This window comes from Malaclemys terrapin, chromosome 2 (assembly GCF_027887155.1).
Source record: "Malaclemys terrapin pileata isolate rMalTer1 chromosome 2, rMalTer1.hap1, whole genome shotgun sequence".
Classification (NCBI taxonomy): Eukaryota; Metazoa; Chordata; order Testudines; family Emydidae; genus Malaclemys; species Malaclemys terrapin.
In genome coordinates this window covers 154,342,910-154,367,531 of record NC_071506.1, presented here as the reverse complement: position 1 = coordinate 154,367,531, position 24,622 = coordinate 154,342,910, and the positions used below count along the sequence as shown (strand labels likewise).

At 44.0% G+C, this 24,622-nt stretch overlaps 1 protein-coding gene across 1 annotated transcript in view; it reads right to left on the bottom strand.

Moving 5' to 3' along the window:
- DNAH5 (dynein axonemal heavy chain 5) overlaps window positions 1–24,622 on the bottom strand; it is a 222,059-nt gene that overhangs the window by 193,919 nt on the left and 3,518 nt on the right. The window contains exons 2-3 of the mRNA XM_054019813.1: window positions 9,631–9,765; window positions 7,414–7,498 (exon numbers count right to left, since the gene is read on the bottom strand). Of these exons, the coding sequence (XP_053875788.1) occupies window positions 7,414–7,498; window positions 9,631–9,765 (220 nt within the window). The remainder of the gene's footprint in view (window positions 1–7,413; window positions 7,499–9,630; window positions 9,766–24,622) is intronic.

Below are 24,622 nucleotides of genomic sequence, written 5' to 3'. Positions count from 1 at the left end.
TGTGTGTCCCCACATAAAATGCTCTAAGTGCTCTAGTCGGCGGACCGCATCCACAGTACCGACGCTAGCGTCGACTTCCGGAGCGTTGCACTATGGGTAGCTATCCCACAGTTCCCGCAGTCTCCGCCGCCCATTGGAATTCTGGGTTGAGATCCCAATGGCCAAATGATGCAAAACAGTGTCGCGGGAGGTTCTGGGTACATGTCGTCAGGCCCCTCCCCCTCCGTCAGAGCAACGTCAGACAATAGATTCGCGCCTTTTTACCTGCCCCTCCCCCTCCATCAGAGCAACGGCAGACAATTGATTCATGCCTTTTTACCTGGGTTACCTGTGCAGACAACATACCACGGCAAGCATGGAGCCCGCTCAGCTCAGCTCACCGTCACCATATGTCATCTGGGTGCTGGCAGACGTGGGACTGCATTGCTACACAGCAGCAACAGCTAACTGCCTTTTGGCGGTAGATGGTGCAGCATGACTGGTAGCCTTCATCGGCGATCTGGGTGCTGGCAGCTGTGGGGCTGGCAGCCGTAGGGCTGCATTGCACCAGCCCCTTGCCTTTTGGCAGTAGATGGTGTATTACGACTGGTAACCGTCCTATTACAAGTTGGATCATCGCACATTAGCAGAGTCTTCCCTGAGCAGCAGATCGTGCAACAGGCCTGAAGGCCATCGTCATCATACAGGAAAAACGTGGCTATCAGTCTTAGTACACTAACTGCCAAGTGCCCAGTATTTGCTGCCAAGCACCCAGAAGATGCCGAGGGCTATCAGTCATGCTGCACCGTCGTCTTAAGATGTAAAAAATAGATTTGTTCTGTATTCATTTGCTTCCCCCTCCCTCCGTCAAATCAACGGCCTGCTAAACCCAGGCTTTTGAGTTCAATCTTTGGGGGGACCATTCTGTGTGACAGCTGTTTGTGTTTCTCCCTGATGCACAGCCACCTTTCTTGATTTTAATTCCCTGTACCTGTACGCCATGTCGTCACTCGGCCCTCCCTCCCTCCCGCCCTGCCTCCTTCTCCTGGTCCGTCAGATACTAGTTTCACGCCTTTTTTCAGACCAGGCGCCATAGCTAGCACTGGGATCATGGAGCCTGCTCAGAACACCGCGGCAATTATGAGCACTATGAACACCACGCGCATTGTCCTGGAGTATATGCAGAGCCAGGACATGCCAAGGCGAAACCCGGACCACCCGAGGAGGCGATTGCAGCGCGGTGAAGAGAGTGATGAGGAAATTGACATGGACATAGACCTCTCACAAGGCACAGGCCCCAGCAATGTGGAAATCATGGTGTTACTGGGGCAGGTTCATGGCGTGGAACGCCGATTCTGGGCCCGGGAAACAAGCACAGACTGGTGGGACCGCATCGTGCTGCAGGTGTGGGATGATTCCCAGTGGCTGTGAAACTTTGGCATGTGTAAGGGCACTTTCATGGAACTTTGTGACTTGCTTTCCCCTGCCCTGAAGCGCCAGAATACCAGGATGAGAGCAGCCCCCACAGTTGAGAAGCGAGTGGCAATAGCCCTGTGGAAGCTTGCAACGCCAGACAGCTACCGGTCAGTCGGGAATCAATTTGGAGTGGGCAAATCTACTGTGGGGGCTGCTGTGATCCAAGTTGCCAGGGCAATGAAAGACCTGGTGATATCAAGGGTAGTGACTCTGGGAAACGTGCAGGCCATAGTGGATGGCTTTGCTGCAATGGGATTCCCAAACTGTGGTGGGGCCATAGACGGAACCCATATCCCTATCTTGGCACCGGAGCACCAAGCCACCGAGTACATAAACCGCAAGGGGTACTTTTCAATGCTGCTGCAAGCCCTGGTAGATCACAAGGGACGTTTCACCAACATCAACGTGGGATGGCCGGGAAAGGTACATGATGCTCGCGTCTTCAGGCACTCTGCTCTGTTTCGAAAGCTGGAGGAAGGGACTTTCTTCCCAGACCAGAAAATAACCGTTGGGGATGTTGAAGTGCCTATCGTGATCCTTGGGGACCCAGCCTACCCCTTAATGCCATGGCTCATGAAGCCATACACAGGCAGCCTGGACAGGAGTCAGGACCTGTTCAACTACAGGCTGAGCAAGTGCTGAATGGTGGTGGAATGTGCATTTGGACGTTTAAAAGCGTGCTGGCGCAGCTTACTGACTCGCTCAGACCTTAGCAAAAAGAATATCCCCATTGTTATTGCTGCTTGCTGTGCGCACCACAATATCTGTGAGAGTAAGGGGGAGACATTTATGGCGGGGTGGGAGGTTGAGGCAAATCGTCTGGCCGCTGATTACGCGCAGCCAGACACCAGGGAGGTTAGAGGAGCACAGCATGGCGCGGTGCGCATCAGAGAAGCTTTGAAAACGAGTTTTGTGACTGGCCAGGCTACGGTGTGAAACTTCTGTTTGTTTCTCCTTGATGAACCCTCCGCCCCCCCACACCCGGTTCACTCTACTTCCCTGTAAGCCAACCACCCCACCCTCCCCTTCCCCCTTCGAGCATCGCTTGCAGAGGCAATAAAGTCATTGTTACTTCACATTCATGCATTCTTTATTAATTCATCACACAACTAGGGGGATAATTGCAAAGGTAGCCTGGGATGGGTGGGGGAGGAGGGAAGGAAAAGGACACACTGCAGTTTAAAACTTTAACTCTTATTGAAGGCCAGCCTTCTGATGCTCGGGCAATCATCTGGGGTGGAGTCACCGTGTTCTTGGGCATCTGGGTGAGGAGGCTATGGAACTTGGGGAGGAGGGCTGTTGGTTACACAGGGGCTGTAGCAGTGGTCTCTGCTCATGCTGCCTTTCCTGCAGCTCAACCATACGCTGGAGCATATCAGTTTGATGCTCCAGCAGCCGGAGCATCGACTCTTGCCTTCTGTCTGCAAGCTGACGCCACCTATCATCTTCAGCCCGCAACTTGCTCTGTTCATCCCGCAATTCAGCACGCCACCTCTCCTCTCGTTCATATTGTGCTTTTCTGTAATCAGTCATTGACTGCCTCCACGCATTCTGCTGTGCTCTGTCAGCGTGGGAGGACATCTGTAGCTCTGTGAACATGTCATCATGCGTCCTACATTTTCTCTTTCTAATCTTCACTAGCCTCTGTGAAGGAGAAACATTTGCAGCTGGTGGAGGAGAAGGGAGAGGTGGTTAAAAAAGACACATTTTAGAGAACAATGGGTACACTCTTTCACGTTAAATTTTGCTGTTCACATTACACAGCACATGTGCTTTCGTTACAAGGTCGCATTTTTCCTCTTATATTGAGGGCCTGCCGGTTTGGTGTGAGAGATCACTCAAGCAGTGCCAGGCCACAGATTTCAGCTTGCAGGCAGCCATGGTAAGACACAGTCTTTTGGCTTTTTTAACCTTCTTAACATGTGGGAATGGTTTCAAACAGTAGTGCCCTCATTTCCCATACCAAGCACCCGTTGGGTTGGCCATTTAAAATGGGTTTGCAATGTAAAAGGAGGGGCTGCGGTTTCAGGGTTAACATGCAGCACAAACCCAACTAACTCCCCTCCCCCACACACCCAATTCTCTGGGATAATCACTTCACCCCTCTCCCCGACCGCATGGCTAACAGCGGGGAATATTTCTGTTCAGCAGAGCAGGAACGGGCACCTCTGAATGTCCCCTTAATAAAATTGCCCCATTTCAACCAGGTGACCGTGAATGATATCACTGTCCTGAGGATAACAAAGAGCGATAAGGAATGGATGTTGTCTGCCTGCCAGCAAACACCGGGACCATACGCTGCCATGCTTTGTTATGCAATGATTCCAGATTACGTGCTACTGGCCTGGCGTGGTAAAGTGTCCTACCATGGCGGACGGGATAAGGCAGCCCTCCCCAGAAACCTTTTGCAAAGGCTTTGGGAGTATATCCAGGAGAGTTTTCTGGAGATGTCCCTGGAGGATTTCCGCTCCATCCCCATACACGTTAACAGACTTTTCTAGTAGCTGTACTGGCCGCGATTGCCAGGGCAAATTAATCATTAATCATTAAGCACGCTTGCTTTTAAACCATGTGTAATATTTACAAAGGTACACTCATCAGAGGTCCCCTGTGTGCCCTCAGGGTCTGGCAGCACACCTTGGGTGAGTTCGGGGGTTACTGGTTCCAGGTCCAGGGTGATAAACATATTCTGGCTGTTAGGGAAACCGGTTTCTCCGCTTCCTTGCGGCTGTGAGCTATCTACATTTTCTCCATCCTCATCTTCCTCGTACCCCGAACCCACTTCCCTGTGTGTTTCTCCAGTGAGGGAGTCATAGCACACGGTTGGGGTAGTGGTGGCTGCACCCCCTAGCATGGCATGCAGCTCCGCGTAGAAGCGGCATGTTTGCGGCTCTGCCCCGGACCTTCCGTTTGCTTCTCTGGCTTTGTGGTAGGCTTGCCTTAGCTCCTTAATTTTCACGCGGCACTGCTGTGCGTCCCTGTTATGGCCTCGGTCCTTCATGGCCTTGGAGACCTTTTCTAATATTTTGCCATTTCGTTTACTGCTTCGGAGTTCAGCCAGCAGTGATTCATCTCCCCATATGGCGAGCAGATCCCGTACCTCCCGTTCTGTCCATGCTGGAGCACTTTTGCGATCCTGGGACACCATCATGGTTACCTGTGCTGATGAGCTCTGCGTGGTCACCTGTGCTCTCCACGCTGAGCAAACAGGAAATGAAATTCAAACGTTCGCGGGGCTTTTCCTGTCTATCTGGCCAGTGCATCTGAGTTGAGAGTGCTGTCCAGAGCGGTCACAATGAAGCACTGTGGGATAGCTCCCGGAGGCCAATAACGTCGAATTCCGTCCACACTACCCCAATTCCGACCCCCTAAGGCCGATTTTATCGCTAATCCCCTCGTCGGAGGTGGAGTAAAGAAACCGGTTTAAAGGGCCCTTTAAGTCGAAAGAAAGGGCTTCGTCGTGTGAACGTGTCCAGGCTTAATTCGATTTAACGCGGCTAAAGTCGACCTAAACTCGTAGTGTAGACCAGGCCTGAGTCTCATTTGTTTATTTCTTATGCACATGAATAGTCACTAAGTAAACAGTAATATTGCTTGTACTGGCAAGGTTACCTCAGATTAAGGGATACATAATTGTGCCAGCAAAAGGCTAAAAAGAAGTTTGCAGAAAATTTTTAGAGGTGATTAATCAGAGTTAAGAACAAGGAGAGATGGCCAGTGAGACCACCAAGGTGGCACAGCAACGAGTCAGAGTTAAGCAGAATATGGGGTAGTTAAGTTACCTTTCTTTGGGGGTAAAGACCTACACCATATAGTTACCCTTTGCAAGCAGTGGATGTGAGGAATTGTTTGAAAGATATCCCAATAAGATGGTGATTTGAGAGTGTTAATAATGAGCTAGAGCTTAAACAAGCATCTGAATAATAGGATCACACTTCCATCCTCAAGTTTGGCCAAGATCATAAAGCAACAACTTTGTGTTTATTAATGGAAACTAGAAGTACTGCTACTAAGTGATTGGGTTGGGAGAAGGAAAACGATTACATTTTTATAGTTTAACTTTAGGTTATAAATTAACTTCCTCTACCCTTTTTCCCAGTTCATTTGCAAAGTAAATGTCAAAAACCTAAGGGCCTCATTACAATACAAATTAAACCATGTAGTTAGGTTAGTAGGGTTTTTTTTTTTTTTTGCCCTTAAGATACTCAAAGCAAAACTTTTGTTTTGCCTTGTCACTCAAGAACTTAATGAACCTTTTTCAGCAATGTACCAACATCAGGTCAATAAGCCTGGGAAAAAGGAGGTCATTCATTCAATATGCATGAGTAATTTCTTTAATCTTCTGATGGTGTAATGTGATCATATTTGTGAGCCACAAGAAAAGAAAAAATAATTACTAAAGGTTAGTAAAGTTTTTATCTACTTGAGTAGATAAAAAATAATTTGTGAAGACACACGTGTGTATAAATATATTTGCGCATATGTCAAAGCCAAATGGTATACAGTTGCTTTCAGCCTACACTGAAAGTAGTTAATTTTACCTAATTATAATAGTGCCTCAAGACATGTTTAAGACAGAAAAGAGAACCTAACCTTTTAACCTTTTTCCCACTCCCTGAGTTGATTTTCAAGACTGAGATTTTTCTTTCTGTCTTCACTTAGTTTTTAATAGATACTTCCAAGCCTCCCAGTTTCTAGGGATTTAGGTTTTTAAAGAACAAATGGTATCAGAGTTTCTGCTCATTTTCTATTAGCACTAAGTTTTAATGACACTCACAATGCATTCAGAAATAATTTTGCTAATTTGCATTATTAATTGCTTGCCTAATAGACTTTACAGCAAGAGAGAGCAGTACATTTACATCTCCTCTACATTTTGATTAATGGACTTTTTTGTAAGTTGTATTTTGAACGGAGAGAAAAGTTGACTATTATTGCATAATGTGATGGTGCGAAACTGAGTACACACAACATTCCGTTATTCAAGACATTATTGATTAAAAATTTCATTCTCCTTACCTCATACATTTCCTGCCAAAAATCAGACTGATGAACTGTAAGAATTTCTGGAGGTAGATTACAGATTTTAAAACAGGAACTATTTCTTCTGATATAAAAGGTGTAACCTTTCCCACAGTTGGCGCTATAGGCAGTAGCCTGGTAAGAAACCCAATATGATTTCGGTGTAGTAGCCAGGAGAGTAAAGCAAGCTGCTGGGCTTCTTAGCAGGATGTAACCACCAAATAGTATAAGGTATGCCACTGGGTTCCCTTCCCCTTTTTTGGTATTGCTCTTTGCTAGTAAATGTCACAGATTTTGAAGCTGTCCTATAATATTCTCCTTTCTTCTCTCGTTACCCATCAGATGTTTTCACGTCTCTCTTTGCCATCTGTTAGCTTCTCCCTCTTTTTATCAAACTAGCTCCATCCCTCAGTACCTCACCTCCATATACAGTCAACCCATTCCTCCACTCTACAACATCCACCCTACTTCAAAATTTAATCTTCTAGCTCCAAGTGTAATTACACCAGGTGTAACTCTGTCAGTCACTGGCACACAGGTGTAAGGCAACCTGACTGAGGTTCAGAGTGACTTATATGTCACTTGAAGCTGGTAAATTCAGGAGAATCACCCTTCTAAATTATTTCCATCCCTCTGCAAATGCTTCACTTTTGAATATAATTCAGTTTATCTACTCTGTTTAAGGTTACACAGACACACAGCTACCATATCATGGAGCATCATCAGGGTTAGTTTATTGCATATGTGCAATACATCCTTGGCATTCACAGAATTTAAGTGGAGGGAAATTAGAAGCATGTGATTTAACAAGATTTCAGGTGCCTTGATCCTCACTTTATTTAAATTGGAAAATAGCTATGTTTAAATATCACCTAGCACAACTCGGGATGTGACATGTTACAGTAAAGCAAATAGTACTATTACAAGTTACTTAACCAGTTTCAGGTGTCTCCACATCTTGATAGTAGAACATGATATGACGAAATCCTTCAATGGCCAAGAACTTATTGATGCGCTCAATCTGTTAAAAGGTTAGATCATTTACATACCTTTCCTACTTATTTACTGGATAGCTTAGCAGCATTCACAAAATCAAGCCTGAAGTACATGCATTTTAGCATCATTGTTAATATGAAAGTTAAGCCATTATGTAAGGCCCAATTCTGCCACTTTTATTGAAGCTGAGTTGCTTCTATCCAGGGCCACCCAGAGGATTCAGGGGGCCTGGGGCAAAGCAATTTCGGGGGCCCCCTTCCATAAAAAAAGTTGCAATACTATAGAATACTATATTCTTGGGGGGCCCCTGGGGCAAATTACCCCACTTCCCCCCTTCCTCCCCCCCGCCCCAATGGCCCTGCTTCTACCCCTGCCAATAAATCTACTTAATTAAATGGGGTTACTCAAATTGGATGAACTACATTGATTGGCTAATAATTAGCAAAATGTAGCTGCTGTTCCTAAGCAGTATGGCAGCAGCTTTTTGGATGTAGCCATGTTTGAGCCTCAAGGGGGAATTTCATAACTATGTCCAGATTTAAGACTACCAAGAATGCCCTGCTCCTCTAGCTTCCTTGAGCTACATCTTTGGGATGTTCTACTTTAGGTAACTGTCCCATAGGCCCTTTAGGGCTTGTGGTGGGGCGACTGCCCCACGCCCGGAGAGGATGGGCTGCGGCAGGCCCAGGCGCCTGCGTAGATGCGCAGCCAATCAGAGAAGGGCTTACTGGGAGCCAATCAGAGGACAGATTGGAGCCAGCCAATCAGGGGCCAGTTCAGCCATATAAAAGACTGCTCAGGGCGAGAGCAGTCAGTCTGTCACAGGTCTTCAGAGGGGAAGGTCTGTCTCCAGAGCTGGGAGGCCAGCACCACGGACAGTGCAGTGCAGACCAGCCTTAGAGAGCGGGAGAAGGTTCTACTCAGTAGCCTGCCAGGCGGCAGGTCTGGAAGGAAAAGGCCTAGCGGGGAGAAGGGCCGTTGGGGAAGCGGTCCAGAGGAGTAGTCAGAGGAGGAAGGAGAAGGAGGACAGCAAGGCTGTCGCTAGAGGGCCTCTGGACTGGGACTCAGAGTAGTGGGTGGGCCTGAGTCCCCTCCCTTTCCCCCCTTTTTGTTCCCTTTGGCCATATGCTCAGCCATAGGCCACAGGGAGCGGCCAGCTGGAACCATGCCCAATCCTGGACTGTAGGGATTGGACTTAAAGGTGTGAGACTATTGATCACCCTCTTCCCCCACCCCCGAAGGGGGTGTGAATGGACAGAAGGACACTGTTGGAGGGCAGTGTTCCAGAAAGAGGACCCTGTGGGTCGGGAGCACAGCAGGTCCACTTGCTAACCCCTGGTGGGATGACAGATGGGACACCACCAGAAGGAGGCGCTCTACTGGATCGAACAGATTCCTCGCGGCGACCAGTAGGAGATGCTGTGGTGGTGAGTCCCAACCCTGTCACAGGGCTCTATAAAAAGTAATCAGCAGCTTATTCACCCAGCCATTAACTGGCAGTCAGGGGGCTCAGGGTACAGAACCTATGCTTAATATTCTTTTATAGTGGCTATATTGGACATGTAGGGGGTGTTTCTTAGCACATCCACAAATAGCCCCTAAAGGGTGTGGCTTCTCTTAGATGGACAACAGCTTCTGCTGAAAGTGTCCTTTCTTACTGCTGAAGTGGGAGTGCAGGTGACATCACTATGATTACAGATCACTGACAATGGGTCACTGAGAATCTCCCACAGAGCAAGTACTTCAATTTTGCAAGATCCTAGAGAAGCTCCCTCTACTAATCAGATGCATCACATTCAAAAGTCTGGGTTTAACCCCAGATTGATCTTCCATTCTGTTAAGGCCCAAATGTGAACATGGGAAATGAAGGGCTCCATTAAACATGGAAAGGGAGTTACTTCTTTCCTAATGAAGTTAACCTCTCTTGTAAACTTTGCAAATTCTCAATTATGTATTTTAAACTTAATATTCTATAGCCTCAAAAGCTGGAAGTGCAATATAGCTGAACTTGAGTGCAAGATGAGGGAAAAGTAATCAGAAGAGTCTGGTGATCCAGAGGCACGTACAAGTTAACTGATAGCTGCTATAAAAGTTACAATAGTAACTCTGAAGCCAGAAAATGTGCTACAGACTCTACAGAGGTAAAATTCAACATACCTGGTTACCCTCAAGAATAGCATCTTCCACTTCAGCTTTGTCCAGGTCCACGCAGGAAGCAACAATATCCAATATATAATCATGCCTGCCATCCAGCTGAGCTCTTTTGGCCTCCTTCTCCTCCTTGAGCTTTTGCTGTAAGAAAACATTGACCATTGGGAGAAAAGTTAGAACTGCTAAAGTGATTTGTACAACTTAATTTGCTCACTTTTCAAGCTACATCTCCTTCTTTTGGTGTTTACTTACAGCTGACCTATTTTTAGGCCCCAACCTATACTTGTGAAAAGTTATGAAATTTAAAGTTTTACAACTAATTTACTTAGTTCAACCATCCAATTTAGCCTACGACTTTATAAACTAAGCATATTATATAGCATCATGTATTCCTATCAGAGGCCTTCTCTGGAGGAAATTGCATGAGGTACCATCCATATCAGGCTACATAAATCTATCACAATCCTCAGCTCCTAAAGCCACTAGTCCCTGTTTTTTCAGACTATTTACATATGCTGTTTAGATCAGGACATGATTCCAACACATCCTATTTGTTATTCATGTAGGATTGCTAAGGTTTTGTGCAGTAAAAGGACAAAGAAGCTAATTGAGGTGCTTGGGATTTCACACATTATCTCTTTAGTATAAGGAGATGTAATACAAGCAATAAGCTTGAAGATACACAAGTGTTTACAAATGCAGTTAGCTCCTGCTATTAGATTGGTTTTTCAAATACTATACCTCAGCTTCTAATTAAATTGAATCCCATATGCAACACATCTCATTTGGTTAGAGACAAAATAACCTTCTGGAATAGTTGCTGGTATTATTGTGCTTGCAGATCACATGAATTAATATTATTTCATTTTCAATAGAAATTTAGAATTATATTTTGTTGGTGGTAAATCCAAACTTAATTTCCCCAGTGATAATGGAGACTCTAGTAATTCTAGAGCATGAATGCAAGTAATATAGCCAGAAGCTGTAGCAGATCCAATAGGCCTTGCATAATTGAAATTATTCCTTTATGTAAATATCCTTCCTAATTACTGCAGGATCTTATAGAAGAATTTGTAAAAATTTCTTTAAGTTCTAGAGACATTTGTTTAGAATGCTTGAATGTGTGGGGACAGAATTCTTTTCTGTTAACTTATAAAATAGGTGACTGTTTTCATTAGGTTGATATGGTTGAAGAAGGCAATGGTAGTAAAATATTAGTTTTGTGCACGTTAAGCACAATCTTTTATCATATCTGCAACTCGTTTGGTCCCTGGAAACTACAAAAGGATAAAACAAATGACAATGTGCTATACACTGCAATCTATGGGCTTCGCTCTATGAGGTGGATAATCCTTGTTTTACAAAGAGAAAGATATTTAACTATAAAATGGCATCTCACATTTGTCAGCATTATTTTGCTCATTTTGTCCTTTTTAAAAAAAAGTTGTCACATGATTTGAGCTCAATGTTCATTTACCCATGAAGCTGGTTAGCAAACTGATAGAGGGTGAAGTTCCTCCCTGTGATGGGGGTCTATTGCAATTTCTTTGCCCCACCCCCGCTGGAGGCAGTGCCACCCTGACACCCCCTGCCTAGGAAAAAGCCACTCAACCCAGGGTACCACAATTATTAGTTCTCTAGTGGCCAGGCAGAAACAGTAACCAGTCAGAAGTCGCCAGGCAAGTTAAGAATGCTTCAAGCCAGGATGAGTGTGGATAGAGCTGGGACAAGAGAGGAATTCCCCAGTCTCATCCAGAAACGTGGGGCCAGGTTAGGGCCTTTGTTTCCAGCACTGCGAACAAGCAACTACATTTTTGTTTACTAGTTTAAAGTTATAGACCACCAAATTGTATTTTTGTTTGTTCATTAACCACTTAAAAATTGAGACCATGTTCCCTGCCAGAGTTCTTCAGCTCCAGGCATGCTGCCACAACTTGGTAGTAGAAATGGAATCGACTTCGCCCCTTTTCCAGGAAGGGGGCCGTGGAAGATCCCTTACAACTCCTGGCTCAGCAACTGCCGACCCAGGTGGAGAACCAGCAACTGAAGAACAGGAGGCCTAGTGGGCCACACAGCTGCAGCAGAGAGCTCCTCAAGCCACTTCTGCTGTTGCAGAAATGATAGCAACAGCATTTCCAGGAGGTCATGCTTCAGTAAGTCACCAGCTGCTCCCCATCTGAAGCAACACCACTAGGGCTGGATATAATCCTCTCCAAATTAAAGCTCACTGATGATCTTGAGCCCTATCTCATCATGTTTGAGCAGGTAGCCCCAGTAGTTAAGTGGATGAAGACTACCTGGGCCATGCAAATAGATCCCTTTCTGTCTGGGGATGCTGCTTACCAGGCCTTGATGACAACGCCACCAAGGACTATGACATCCTGAAAGCTGCTATATTCAATCAACTGAGGGCATCCCTGAAGATATACCGCCACCAGTTCTAGAGCACAAACCAAGGTTGTTCCCCAATGCCTAAAGGATTGGGTCAACCACTGGCTTCAGCCAGAATACTGTTCTTCAGAGACTACAGACTCGGTATTGCTGGATTGATATCCAGAGGTCTTGCAGCCTTTGTCAGACCTGGGAACACAGACAGAATCTTCGAGTCACTGTCAGCTGCCATCCAACTCAGAGGAATTTGAGGGCAGGCTAGCTGTGCAAGGACAATGGACATAGGCCTAGAGGGCCACAGGCCTAACCACATGAGGAGTCAGCTTTGGTTATCAGGAAGGAACTGGAGAAGTCCCAGAATAAGGAGCACCCTTCTACTAAACCCCCAGGAGGCTCTCTGAGACACTGCCCCATGAACCGCTTGAAGAGGAGCATGTAGAATCATGACCAGCAGGAGGCAACTGAGGATCCCCTAACTGGACAGTCATCTGTTTTCAGTGGGGGAAACCTGGGCATCTTAGCTGTTTGTGCCGTCTCATGGGCTGCAATTACTTGGTGTCTCTTGAACCAAACAGAGGACAATTGTAGCTCAAGTATGCCTTGGGACAGTGTTGAGGCTAATAGGCTTAGGATGCTCCCAAACCTTAGCGTGGGAAACCCTACTAGACCCAGAGAAACCACAGTAGGATGACTGGTATTCAATACCTCCTCAAGTTTCTGTACAGCATATACAATGCCTCCCTTTTGCTTGCTGCTAGGTAACAAGATGCTAGTGAATACAATGTTCTTGACAGTTATGTTATTCTTATGGCTAGTCTATTTGTTTTTCTTATGTGCTATTCAGAGTTGATGATACAGACATGCCTGAAGGCTAGTAAAACATTAATAAAGTGTTTACATTTAAATACTGTTGGCACACAAAACTACGGTTAATATAAACCTAATCAGCTTGAGTAATTCTCAAAAAAGAGGACTCTCTCTCATCATTACGCTTTATAGCTCCTGAATTTCCCATTGAACTCCTAGGTTGCAACACTTCATAAACCTACTTGCAAACTCAGACATGGAGTTACTGACTTTTATTAACTCAGCCTGTGTACTTAATTTAATACACATCTTATACACCTACTCAAACTCATAGTCAAAAAATTACAAAAGGTTGGTCGGCAAAGTTTCTGAGTGCCTATTTTCCTACAGATCAGTACTTTCCTGCAGGAAATCTGTTGAGCAGTTTATGAAATATTCAAACAAATATTTGGAAATAAGACCTCAAATAATCCTATGTGTTACTCCTTTCTATTCAATTAAGATATACCAGGGCTCAACTGGGCTAATTGTTTTCTGACATGGCTTTAAAATGGTTATCCACAGTCTATTTCTCTTTACAAAGTTTTGTCATTTAAAAGACAGCATAAAGATAACCGGATCAACTAATGCTCAAGATTATTTTATTATCTGATGCAAAATTCACCACAACCATCAAATATACCCTTCCAGCTACTGGCTGGAGTTAGGTTGATTGGGAGCCTTAATTGTGGATTTCCTTAACTTAAGGTTTTAAACTGAAAAGAAATCTAAACTAACTTTTGAATTCTTGTTTTGGGGTAATTACACCCTAGCTATACTATATTGTGCCTTAGTTATGGTGCTGGCTGGGTCTATGTGTGGTATATGCACCCGCAGCCCCTAATGGGTGTGAGACCTCACAGCAGGGAAAACCCCTGACTCAGGAAGTAACCTTTAGAGAAAGGCCCAGGGAGGAAAAGCAAAAGTGTTCTGAGTCAGCAGCAGGAGGGGAGCTGTCTCTGGTCCCTGTTCCAGTAATAAATACATTGTCTACTCTTACGGAACTTGTACCTGTGACATCATTCCAGGGACTCTGTCTGGAGACCACAAAGTCACACATCAATATTTCATCCTAAATTACTGATATATACTCCATTTTAATTTAGTCTGAGCATTCCTTTTTTTAAAATGTTAATATATATGCTGACATTAAACAAGAATCCAGAGAAAGAGCTATCATGCTATATTTCTAATGATATGAAGGCAAATATCTATCGCAGCATTGCCTTTCACATTTTAGGGCCTGATTCACCCATATGTCCAGACTGCTTTATGCTGCTCTAGAGCAGTGCAAGGCAGTCATGGCATATTAGCCAGTTTAACTGGATTTACAGCTGCTAGCATTGCCAGATTTACACCTTTACTCTATTTACACCTTTTCCCCCTCTTATCTTCCCTGTTGAGTAGATCTGGTACGACAGGTTTTTTAAAAGTACAGCTAGGACTAAGCATCTTTGCCAAAAATAAGTTTCACCTTCAAAGTAGGCTGGTGCATAAACCTTTCAAAAGAAAATTGTGAAAAGTTCTCTTAGAAAATGGCTGCCATCAGTTGTTCACAACTGAGTTAAGGCCACAACTGCCCTTAGCAAAGATGGCTGCTATCTCCCATTGCTCTCCATAAGAGCAAAACCAACCTGCCATCACCAAAGATGGCATCCTCCATGCTTTCATATCAACACTTAGCAATAAATGAATGGAGACGGTGGCCATCTTTTCTTATGACATTCAGTGGCCTCCATCCCAGTGAAACAGTGAGTTATGGTGGCAATTTTGAAATTAGTATTCTCAGTTTCTCTACAAATTGTTCTTCGGCTGAAGAATAATCTTTCAATTACGAATAACAAGGAAACAAACATTTATGTATCATGGTCACTTTATCCATTTCACCCACTGTCATAACTATAAAGGGAAGGGTAATAGCTGTCCTGTGTACAGTATTATAAAATCCCTCCTGGCCAGAGACTCCAAAATCCTTTTCCCTGTAAAGGGTTAAGAAGCTCAGGTAACCTGGCTGGCATCTGACCTAAAGGACCAATAAGGGGACAAGATACTTTCAAATCTTGGGGGGGGAAGGCTGTTGTTTGTGTTCTTTGTTTGGGAGGGTGTTCGTTCTCGGGACTGAGAGGGACCAGACATCAATCCAGGTTCTCCACATCTTTCTAAACAAGTCTCTCCTATTTCAAACTTGTAAGTAAATAGCCAGGCAAGGCGTGTTAGTTTTCCTTTGTTTTTCTCAACTTGTAAATGTACCTTTTACCAGAGTGTTTATCTTTGTTTGCTGTACTTTGAACCTGAGACTAGAGGGGAGTCCTCTGAGCTCTTTAAGTTTGATTACCCTGTAAGGTTAATTTCCATACTGATTTTACAAGATGAGATTTACCTTTCTCTTTAATTAAAAGTCTTCTTTTTAAGAACCTGATTGATTTTTCCTTGTTTTAAGATCCAAGGGGTTTGGATCTTGATTCACCAGGAGTTGGTGAGAGGAAGGAGGGGAATGGTTAATTTCTCCTTGTTTTAGATCCAAGGGGTTTGGATTTGTATTCACCAGGGAATTGGTGAAAGGTTTTTCAAGGTTTCCCAGAAATGGAATCCATTGAAATGGTGGCAACCGAACCAGAGCTAAGCTGGTAGTTAAGCTTAGAAGTTTTCATGCAGGCCCCTACATTTGTACCCTAAAGTTCAAAGTGGGGATCCAGCCTTGACACCCACATCTGAGGTTTCACTTCTGTACCTGCTTCTGTGTAGAAAGAAAATGCCTGTGCTTACATCATTGAGGACTAAGAAAGGTCTGATACTTTCAACAGGATGCCTGCCTGACTGGTTACATAAGTTTGAAGCTATACACATAATGAAACAGATGCATGTAGTCAATGAGGCAAGAGTCAAATAACAGCAAAGAAAGATTCTCCACTGCTTTTTTTCATTAGTATACACTGTTCAAGATCTGTACTGACTGAGGGAGGGTTCCTGTAAAAAAAAAATATAAATATATATATATATATATATATATATATATATATATATATAATAATGCCATTTCACTGAAGACTTATTGTCATGTATATGCATGAATAGCAGAGTTAATTTGCATGAACAGTACTTTTGAGTACTCCACTTTAAAGAATATTCAGGCTGCCAAGTATTTCATGTGCAGTTTGTTCCTTTTTCATCATTCATGAAATCCTAACTTTTATGGGGAAATAGCCTTCTCCTGATACTGATTCCACGTTAAAATTGGAATTCCCGATTAAATGGTAATGACATTCTCCTCCCACACCTTAGAATGATTCACTTGGTATTAGTAATTTCCATCCAATGGAGCACACAATTTGTTCTTGCGATATCCAATTATACACACAAGGATAAATCAAGCCTCGTATACTTACAACTGCCACTAAAAACTATTGAACAACGTATGTTGGGTTTTTATAGATATGCACAATATAATGTTATAATGTTCTAGTAATATCCATTAAGCACATATTATCAATATAACATTATATTGCATATATATTTCTAGTAGTTACATTGCCTGAATTGGTTTGTCTTTTTATAATCCTATTCACTTATGCTAAGCACCCCATAGCACTTTATAAAGCTGAAGTCAGCTTTGGCATTAGAAAGTAAGAAACATGTCAAAGGCACAATACATTAATGTTCTGCCTCACTACAAGCTTGGGAGATACCTTCACGGATCAGTACCTAGAATTCTGGTATCCAAAACAAAGATAATGAAGGGACAGAACAACAAGTTAAGGAACTGGTACAAACTGATGGGTCTAATTTTAGTGATGTGTAATGAGTTTTGTACACATCACTAAAATTAGTTGTGTACACATCACTAAAATTAGTTACACAATTTTTGTAACTTGTAAAGTCATCCTATAAAACACTCCTAGCTGGAATGTGTAACTTTGGCAGCACACCTTCTGTGTAAGATGAATGTAGCAATGCTACACAAGACAGCTTCCAGGAAACTATCCTATTAAATCTTTTTTCCTGTACTATACTATTATTGACTTTTACAATAAACCTGACTGATATTGGTTATGTGGTCTCTTGAGTATATTTTATAACAAACCAAAGTGTGGTCAAGCAATTGACCATGAAATTTATCAACAAGGTAGTCTCCACCAAAACTTATTTTATAGTACAAATCAATTCCAAAGCTTTCAAGTATACTAATGTGTCACATAAGCCAATTTTTATATACCCAGCTGTCTGCTGTAACAAGGCCCATGATTTAAGGAAATACTGTGTGGTCTACATTTTCTGCTCATCCTCTTTGATTAAGGATTTAATTTTGTGCGCTATATAAAAATCACTAAGTATCTAAATGCTGACTGTTCTTTCAAAATGAGTCCAGATCAGCAGTTAAGTTCAGCTCAGTTTCATGTGCAAATCAATTAAAGACAACAGGGAACAGCACAGTTTGATCCCATATGCTGCTTTTAATTTCCAATTTCAACAGAATTAGCGTACATGTCACCTTTTCACTGAAAAATGTCTTTAGCCAAAAAGTTTGGAATCATAGACATTGTGGTTTCAAAGTGACAGAGTACCTTATCTTGTTAAAACATATTGGAAAATTAGCTTAATACAGCATAGCAACAGTATCACTTTTTCACATAAAGGCTATCTGATGCAAATTTCAACTATTTGATTCTGCTAAATAAGAAAAGCCAAAACCTCAGGCTTCATACATGGAAATAAAGAGGTACATTAGTCTTTTACATTCATATGCCAGCTCCACAATAACCCAGCTAATTATAAAAAGATTTGAGGACAGCACAAAGAGACGGCAGTGATCATTTCTGCTCCACCAGACCTTTGGAAATTCCAGCAAGTAAAAATATCCATTGAGCAATACAAGCTACTATGAGCACAAACAACTTACCCTCTGCTGTATACATAGGTAAGAGTTCAATTCCACATCTGTGCCCTTATCTTCAAGGCATACAATGGTCTCTGGAATATCCTGGACCCAGGTCACCTGAAGCTCTCAGACTAAGACTAGTCAACAAATCCCCTCCATATTCACAGTGAACTGTCCATAGCACAGGGAAAGCTCATCTGTACTGGACAAAGGCTTCTCAGGGGCCAGTCCAAGGCAATGGAATGAACTCCCAAAGGATCTTAGAGCACTTCAATCACCACTTTTTTCAACACTTAGACCTTGTCTTCAGTAACTAACAGACAGACAAGATAAATAAACTGTTCTGATAGAACATAAGAATGGCCATACTGGGTCAGACCAGTGGTCTATCTAGCCCAATGTAATGTTTTCGAATACTGGTCAATGCCAGGTGCTTCAGAGGGAATGAACACAACAGGCAATCATTGAGTGATCCATCCCGTGCCACCCACTCCCAGCTTCTGGCAGTCAGAGACTAGAGACACCCAGAGCATGGGGTTGCATCTCTGACCATATTGGCTATTAGCCATTGATGGACCTATCCTCCATGAACATATCTAATTCTTTTTTGAACCCAGTTATACTTTTGGCCTTCACAAAATCCCCTGGCAACAAGGTCCACCGGTTGATTGTGCATTGTGTGAAGAAGTACTTCCTTTTTGTTTTATGATAAGCCCTATTAATTTCATTTGGTGAACCCTGGTTCTTCTGTTATGCAAAGGAGTAAATAACACTTTTTCTCCACACCATTTATGATTTTATAGCCCTCTATCATATCCCTCCGCCCCTTGGCAGTCTCTTTTCCAATCTGAAAAGTCCCAGTCTTTTTAATCTCTCCTCATATGGAAGCTGTTGCATACCCCTAATCATTTTTGTTGCCCTTCTATGTACTTTTTCCAATTCGAATATCTTTTTTCAGATGGCGTGACCAGAAATTCACTCAGTATTCAAAGTGTGGACATACCATGAATTTATATAGCATCATTATATTTTCTGTCTTATTATCTATCCCTTTCCTAATGGTTCCTAACATTCTGTTAGCTTTTTTGACTGCCGCTGCACATAGAGCGCATGTTTTCGGAGAGGCATCCACAATGATTCCAACTTGTTGTTAGTTTTTGTGTCTTTTGCTAGTTGCTCTTCAAATTCTTTTTGTCCTGCCTAATTATAGTTTTACAATTGACTTGCCAGAGTTTATACTCTTTTCTATTTTTCTCAGTAGGATTTTACTTCCAATTTTTAAATGACCACTTTTTGCTTTTAACTGCCTCTTTTATTCTGTTGTTTAGTCATTGTGGTACTGGGTTTTTTTGGTCCTCTTCCTGCCTTTCTTTTTTTTTTTTTTTTTTTTATTTGGGGTATACATTTAAATTGAGCTTCTATTAAGGTATTTTTTTAAAAATTCCATATAGCTTGCATCCATTTCATCCTTGTGACTTTTCCTTTAACTAGCGTCCTCATTTTTGTGTAGTTCCCCTTTTTGAAGTTAAATGTTAATTTGGTGAGTTTCTTTGGTATTTTGCCCCCTACAAGGATGTTAAATTTAATTATGTTATGGTGGCTATTACCAAGAGGTCCAGCTATATTCACCTCTTGGACCAAATCCTGCATGCCACTTATGACTAAATCAAGAATTGCTTCTTCCCTTGTGGGTTCCAAGACTAGCTGCTCCAAGAAGCACTCAATAATGATGTCTAGAAATTTTATCTCTGCATCCCCCATTCTGAGGTGATATGTAGCCAGCCAGTATGGGGACAGTTAAAATGCCCCATTCTTATTAGAGTTTTCTATTTTTGTAACGTCTCCCTGAGAATTTAACAATCATTGACACCATCTTGGTCATGTGGGTGGTAGTATATTATTACTGCTCTTAATATTCAAGCATGGAATTTATATCCATAGAGATTTATGGTACAGTTTTCATTCATTGATTCATTATATTGGACTCTGTACTTGCTTTCACATGTAGTGCCACTCCCCCAGCAGCACAATCTATTCTGTCATTCCTATATATTTTATACCATGGTATTACCATGTCCCATTGAATGTGATCATTCCATCAAGTTTCTGTGATATTTATTTTATCAATATCCTCATTTAATACCAAGCACTCAAGTTCACCCATCTTAGCATTTGGACTTCAAGCATTTGTATACAAGCACTTACAAATTTGCCAATATTTAGTTGTCTGCCTTCATGAGATGTAACTGAATGGGACTCTTTCGTTTGACTGTTTCACTTCAGTTCCTACCTGTATTTTGTCAACTTCTATCCTCTCCTTGTTATACTAGGATATAAAGAATCCCCATTAATAAGTCCTCCCCAAGGAATGTCTCTGTCCAAACCATGTGCTCATCTGTCAGCTTTCCCTTACGCTTTAGTTTAAAAATTAAGTACCTAGCATCAAATGTTATATACCTAACTATCCTTCTACTTGGAGGAGCCTACTTCAGATACATGTACAATTCCATTTTCAATTTGAAGTTTTTAGTGCCATTGAACTAGAATTCGTGAACAATCCTACCCTGTTAAAGGCTGTAGCCTAATTTGGGATGGGCATGGTGAGGCTGGTCCTACTGTTTGAAGAGATGTTCCATCAGGCACTGAGTTTTCACTATCCTTTATCCTATTGAGTTCTATTCCTGCTGTGCCACTTTGGACAAGTTACTTCACCTCTGGGTCTCAAGTTCTCGATCTGTAAAAAGGGGAAAGTTTCTTCAAGCCCTTTCAGATCTATGCATGAGAGGCATTATTGAAGACTCAAGTGTAGTTTAACCAATTCCATCTGTGCTGCACTTTGCCAGGCAAGACCATTCTTCAATGCATACATGGAAGAATGGACTTACCAGTGAAGTGTTTCCTCATGACTGGATATGCCATAGCAGCTGTCCCCATATGGTGCCCCCTGCCTACAGCTGCTCTGGTCGTCCACCTCTTCCCATGACTCGGCCCTCCAGCCAAGTCACAATTTAAGTCCACCCATCCTTGGGTATTTAAGTCCAAAACTGAAGGACCACTATGAACTCAAAAACAGGCTCATCTGAGAAATCTTCAACAGGACTCTACGCTTCCACTCAGGGCTTGTCTTCAGGCAGGCACTCCTTTCCTGGGCCCAGTCATCTCATCCTCAAAGAAGCACACCCAAGCAGCAAGCAGTCAGACTCTTGGCTGAAACCAGGTTCCCTAACTGAGGGATAAGCGAAGCTCTGATCTTTCCTGGTCAGCCCCAAACTGAGGTGGGTCTGCTTTTATCTCCCCTCTCCACTCCTCACATCTGCTACAGGTATGGCTATGTGGGGCCAAGTGGGTCCCCAGTCCCTCATTAACCTCCTTCTTGCCGGTCTGGGGCCTGTGTGCCCCATTGCAGGAAGACCATGACCTGAATTTGCTAATATCAAAAGTATGTCAACACAGGTTTAGATTCAAGATTTGACTATTGAACCCTAACCATGATGCCCAGCCATGAGCAAATGAGCAACTGCCAGATCCACTTAGCAGGAAGAAGGATTGGAAGCTGCTTCCCAACTTCAATAGCTCTTTCTCAAATATGGAGCACATACACATAAGCTCTCCCTGACAGGAGAAATTTGCACAAGTCATTTGGATAAGGTATTATCTTCTATTTGTATTCTTTCCCTGTGGTATTGAATGAGTTGCAACAAATGTGTGAGTAGAGGATGAGCCACATTTATATTCAGGTAGTCTATGAAGGGGCATGTCCTCACACAGGCTGACAGGAGACAAACAAGCTTCTCTGGGCCTGTTCAACACCAACAAGGTACACCTGCAAGGCTTGCTCTGCCTGATGAGGGGAAAAGTTAAAGGGGAAAACCTGCCATAGGAAGGGAAGGTGAACAAGAAGAGGGCTGCTCCACCTCACACAGCCATGACTGGTTCACCAAGAGGGAGACCGCAACAAGCCTCACCGATCCCAAAGCTGCAAGACCCGGTCTTGGAGCAGTATGTCCCACGAGGAGGGGGTGGAGATAGACCCTATTTTAGACTAAGCCCAAAGGACTGACCTAGGAAGATTGCCTGATATCCAGGCCAGCCTTTCTCCTCTTTAGTCTCCTATGGACTCCCCTCTCCCATAAGGGAAGAAAGAGGGGAGAGGACTTTTCTTCTGTTTGTTTGCTCTAAGAGCCCCCTTGGGTATTCCTCGGGGGGCATGGAGAGGAAGACAGTATAAGGACCTGAAGCAGGGTCGGGAGAGGACTCCTGCCCATCACAAATGGTGGAAAACGTGGGCATAACCACACCTGATACAAGGGATTTTAGAAAAAACACCCTAGAGGGAACAGAGATCAACTGCTCCATGCAACATGGAGCGGTGCTGTGAGTGGTTAGCCAAGATGCAGCAGCAGCAAGCTGCTCAACAACACAACACCAGTTCCAACAGTGTAGCTGCAGCAGTGGACCGCCCAGCAGCAAGTTCAGACCACACAACAGCAACACCTGAAGGAACTGATGGCCCAGCAGCAGGAATTTCAAAAGGAGATGCACAGCAGACAGTGCCAGCCCTCTGCACTCAGGGAATCACAGCAAGTCATGCCTCCACCAAAGGTGTTCCCCTGCCAGTACCAGTAAAGCTAACCAAGATGGGGCTAGATGATTACCCTGACACCTTCCCTAGTTATATTTGAGAGAGTGGCATTAGCAGATCAGTGGCCCTCAGAACACTGGGCTTTGATCCTGGCCCCATACTTGATGGGTCCTGCCAAGGCATCCTATCATAGTCTGGACTTGGAGAGGGCAAAAGACTACAAACAAACAAGTAAAGTCCACCATTTTGGACAACTTGGATATTTCTGTGGAGACCCATCGTCAACAGTTTAGAACCAAGAGCTACCCCAAGGGGACCAGACCCTGGATAATAGTGCAACGGTTGAAAACACTGTTGGAAGTGGCTCCATCCGGAGGAGCAATCAGGGGCGAGGTGGCTAAGGCCATTATGACAGAGCAATTCAGAAAGATATTACCCGCAAAAGGCAAGAAGTGGATGCCATGACACTGCCTGGGGACGTTATCAGAAGCTGTAAAGCTAATGGAAGGCTTTGTAGGAGCCAGAGGATTGTTAGGGACAGAATCACCCAAGGCCTTGACAGGATAGCGGATGGAGAGGCAAGAAACCTGTGGGGGGATAGAGAATGGTGAGCCAGAAACAACAATCTCCCAAAGGGGCCCAGCTCTGAAGAGGCCCTCCCACATAGTCAGATAACCCCATGGACCAGTATTGCCATAGCTTTTGTAGAGCACAGAGGAACAGACTCCAGGTACCTGGTTGCATAGTCGACAATCATTAATATGTACTGATGCCCAAGGCAGTTTTTTCTAGGGGTCCAACCATGGCCACACCAATTCTCTTGAAAGGTTTCTCGATTAGGAGCAGATGAACATATTGCACATAGATGCTTTGAACGTTGGGCTCAGCACCGTACTCTCACAAGACTTCGGAGGAGAACACCCAGTCCTATACCTAAGTAGGAAACTCTTTCCTAGAGAAAAGGCTTACTCAACTATAGAAAAGAAGGCATTACTGATTAAATTAGGGTTGCCACCTGTCCAGTTTTCACCTGGACAGTCTGGGTTTCGGGTTGTGTGTACAGGTGCCATTTGACAAGCCCTGATGTCTGGTTTTTTTTTAATCTGAGGCAACTCTAAGTGGAGGAAGGAGGCAGCACAGCAGCCACAGCTGCTGGGGGCCAGGCTGCTCGTGTGGCTTGCAGCGGCGCATGACATGCAGGGGGCAGAGCCTTGGGGGAAGAAGCGGAGCAGAAGCAGGCTGAGGCGAGGTCTCGGGGTGAAGAGGCAGAGCAGGAGGTGGGGCCTCAGGAGTCCAGTTAAAACCCATTAGAAAGATGGCAACCCTAAATAAAATGGGCTGTAGATTCCCTCAGGTATCACCTGTTGGGTAGCCACTTCTCTCTGGTCACGGATCACACTCCCCTATACTTCCATGAAAGACACAAACCCATGCATAATGAGATGGGACCATGCGCTACAACCCTACGGTTTCAGAGTACAGCACAGGTGGGAAAGGACCATGCTAACGCTGATTTATTTTCTCAGGAGATATGGGAGGGTGACAAACTGCCCCAGAACAGCCTTTCCAGTTTGAAAGGTGGGGTACGTGAAGCAACACACCCTCACACTAACAGAGAGGACACTAATAAGCTCCTCTGGGCCTATTCAACATCAACGAGGCACACCTGCAAGGCTTGTTCTGCCTGGAGTCGGGGAGCTTAAAATGGAAAACCTGCCACAGGAAGGGGTGGAGAACAGAAAGAAGGCTGCCCCACCTAAGGCCTGGTCCACACTAACCCCCCACTTCGAACTAAGATACGCAACGTCAGCTACGTGAATAACGTAGCTGAAGTCAAAGTACCTTAGTTCGAACTTACCGCGGGTCCAGACGCGGCAGGCAGGCTCCCCCGTCGACTCCGCGTACTCCTCTCGTGGAGCAGGAGTACCAGTGTCGACGGCAAGCACTTCTGGGATCGATCCCAGAAGATCGATTGCTTACCGCTGGACCCAGAGGTAAGTATAGACCTACCCTAAGACAGCCAAGACAGGCTTGCTGACAGGGAGACAGTATGAAGCCTACCACTCCCAAAGCTGCAAGACCCAGTCTCAGAGCAGTATGTCTTATGAGAAGTGACTGGAGGTAGACCCCATTTAGACTAAACCCTTAGAGCTGACCTAGAAAGACAGCCTGAGATCCAGGTCACCCTTTCTTCTCTTTATTCTCCTACGGACTCCCCTCTCCCATAAGAGAAGGAGGAGGGGAAAGGACTTTTCTTTTGTTTGCTCTAAGAAACCTGCTTAGGCATCTGCCGGGGAGTGGAG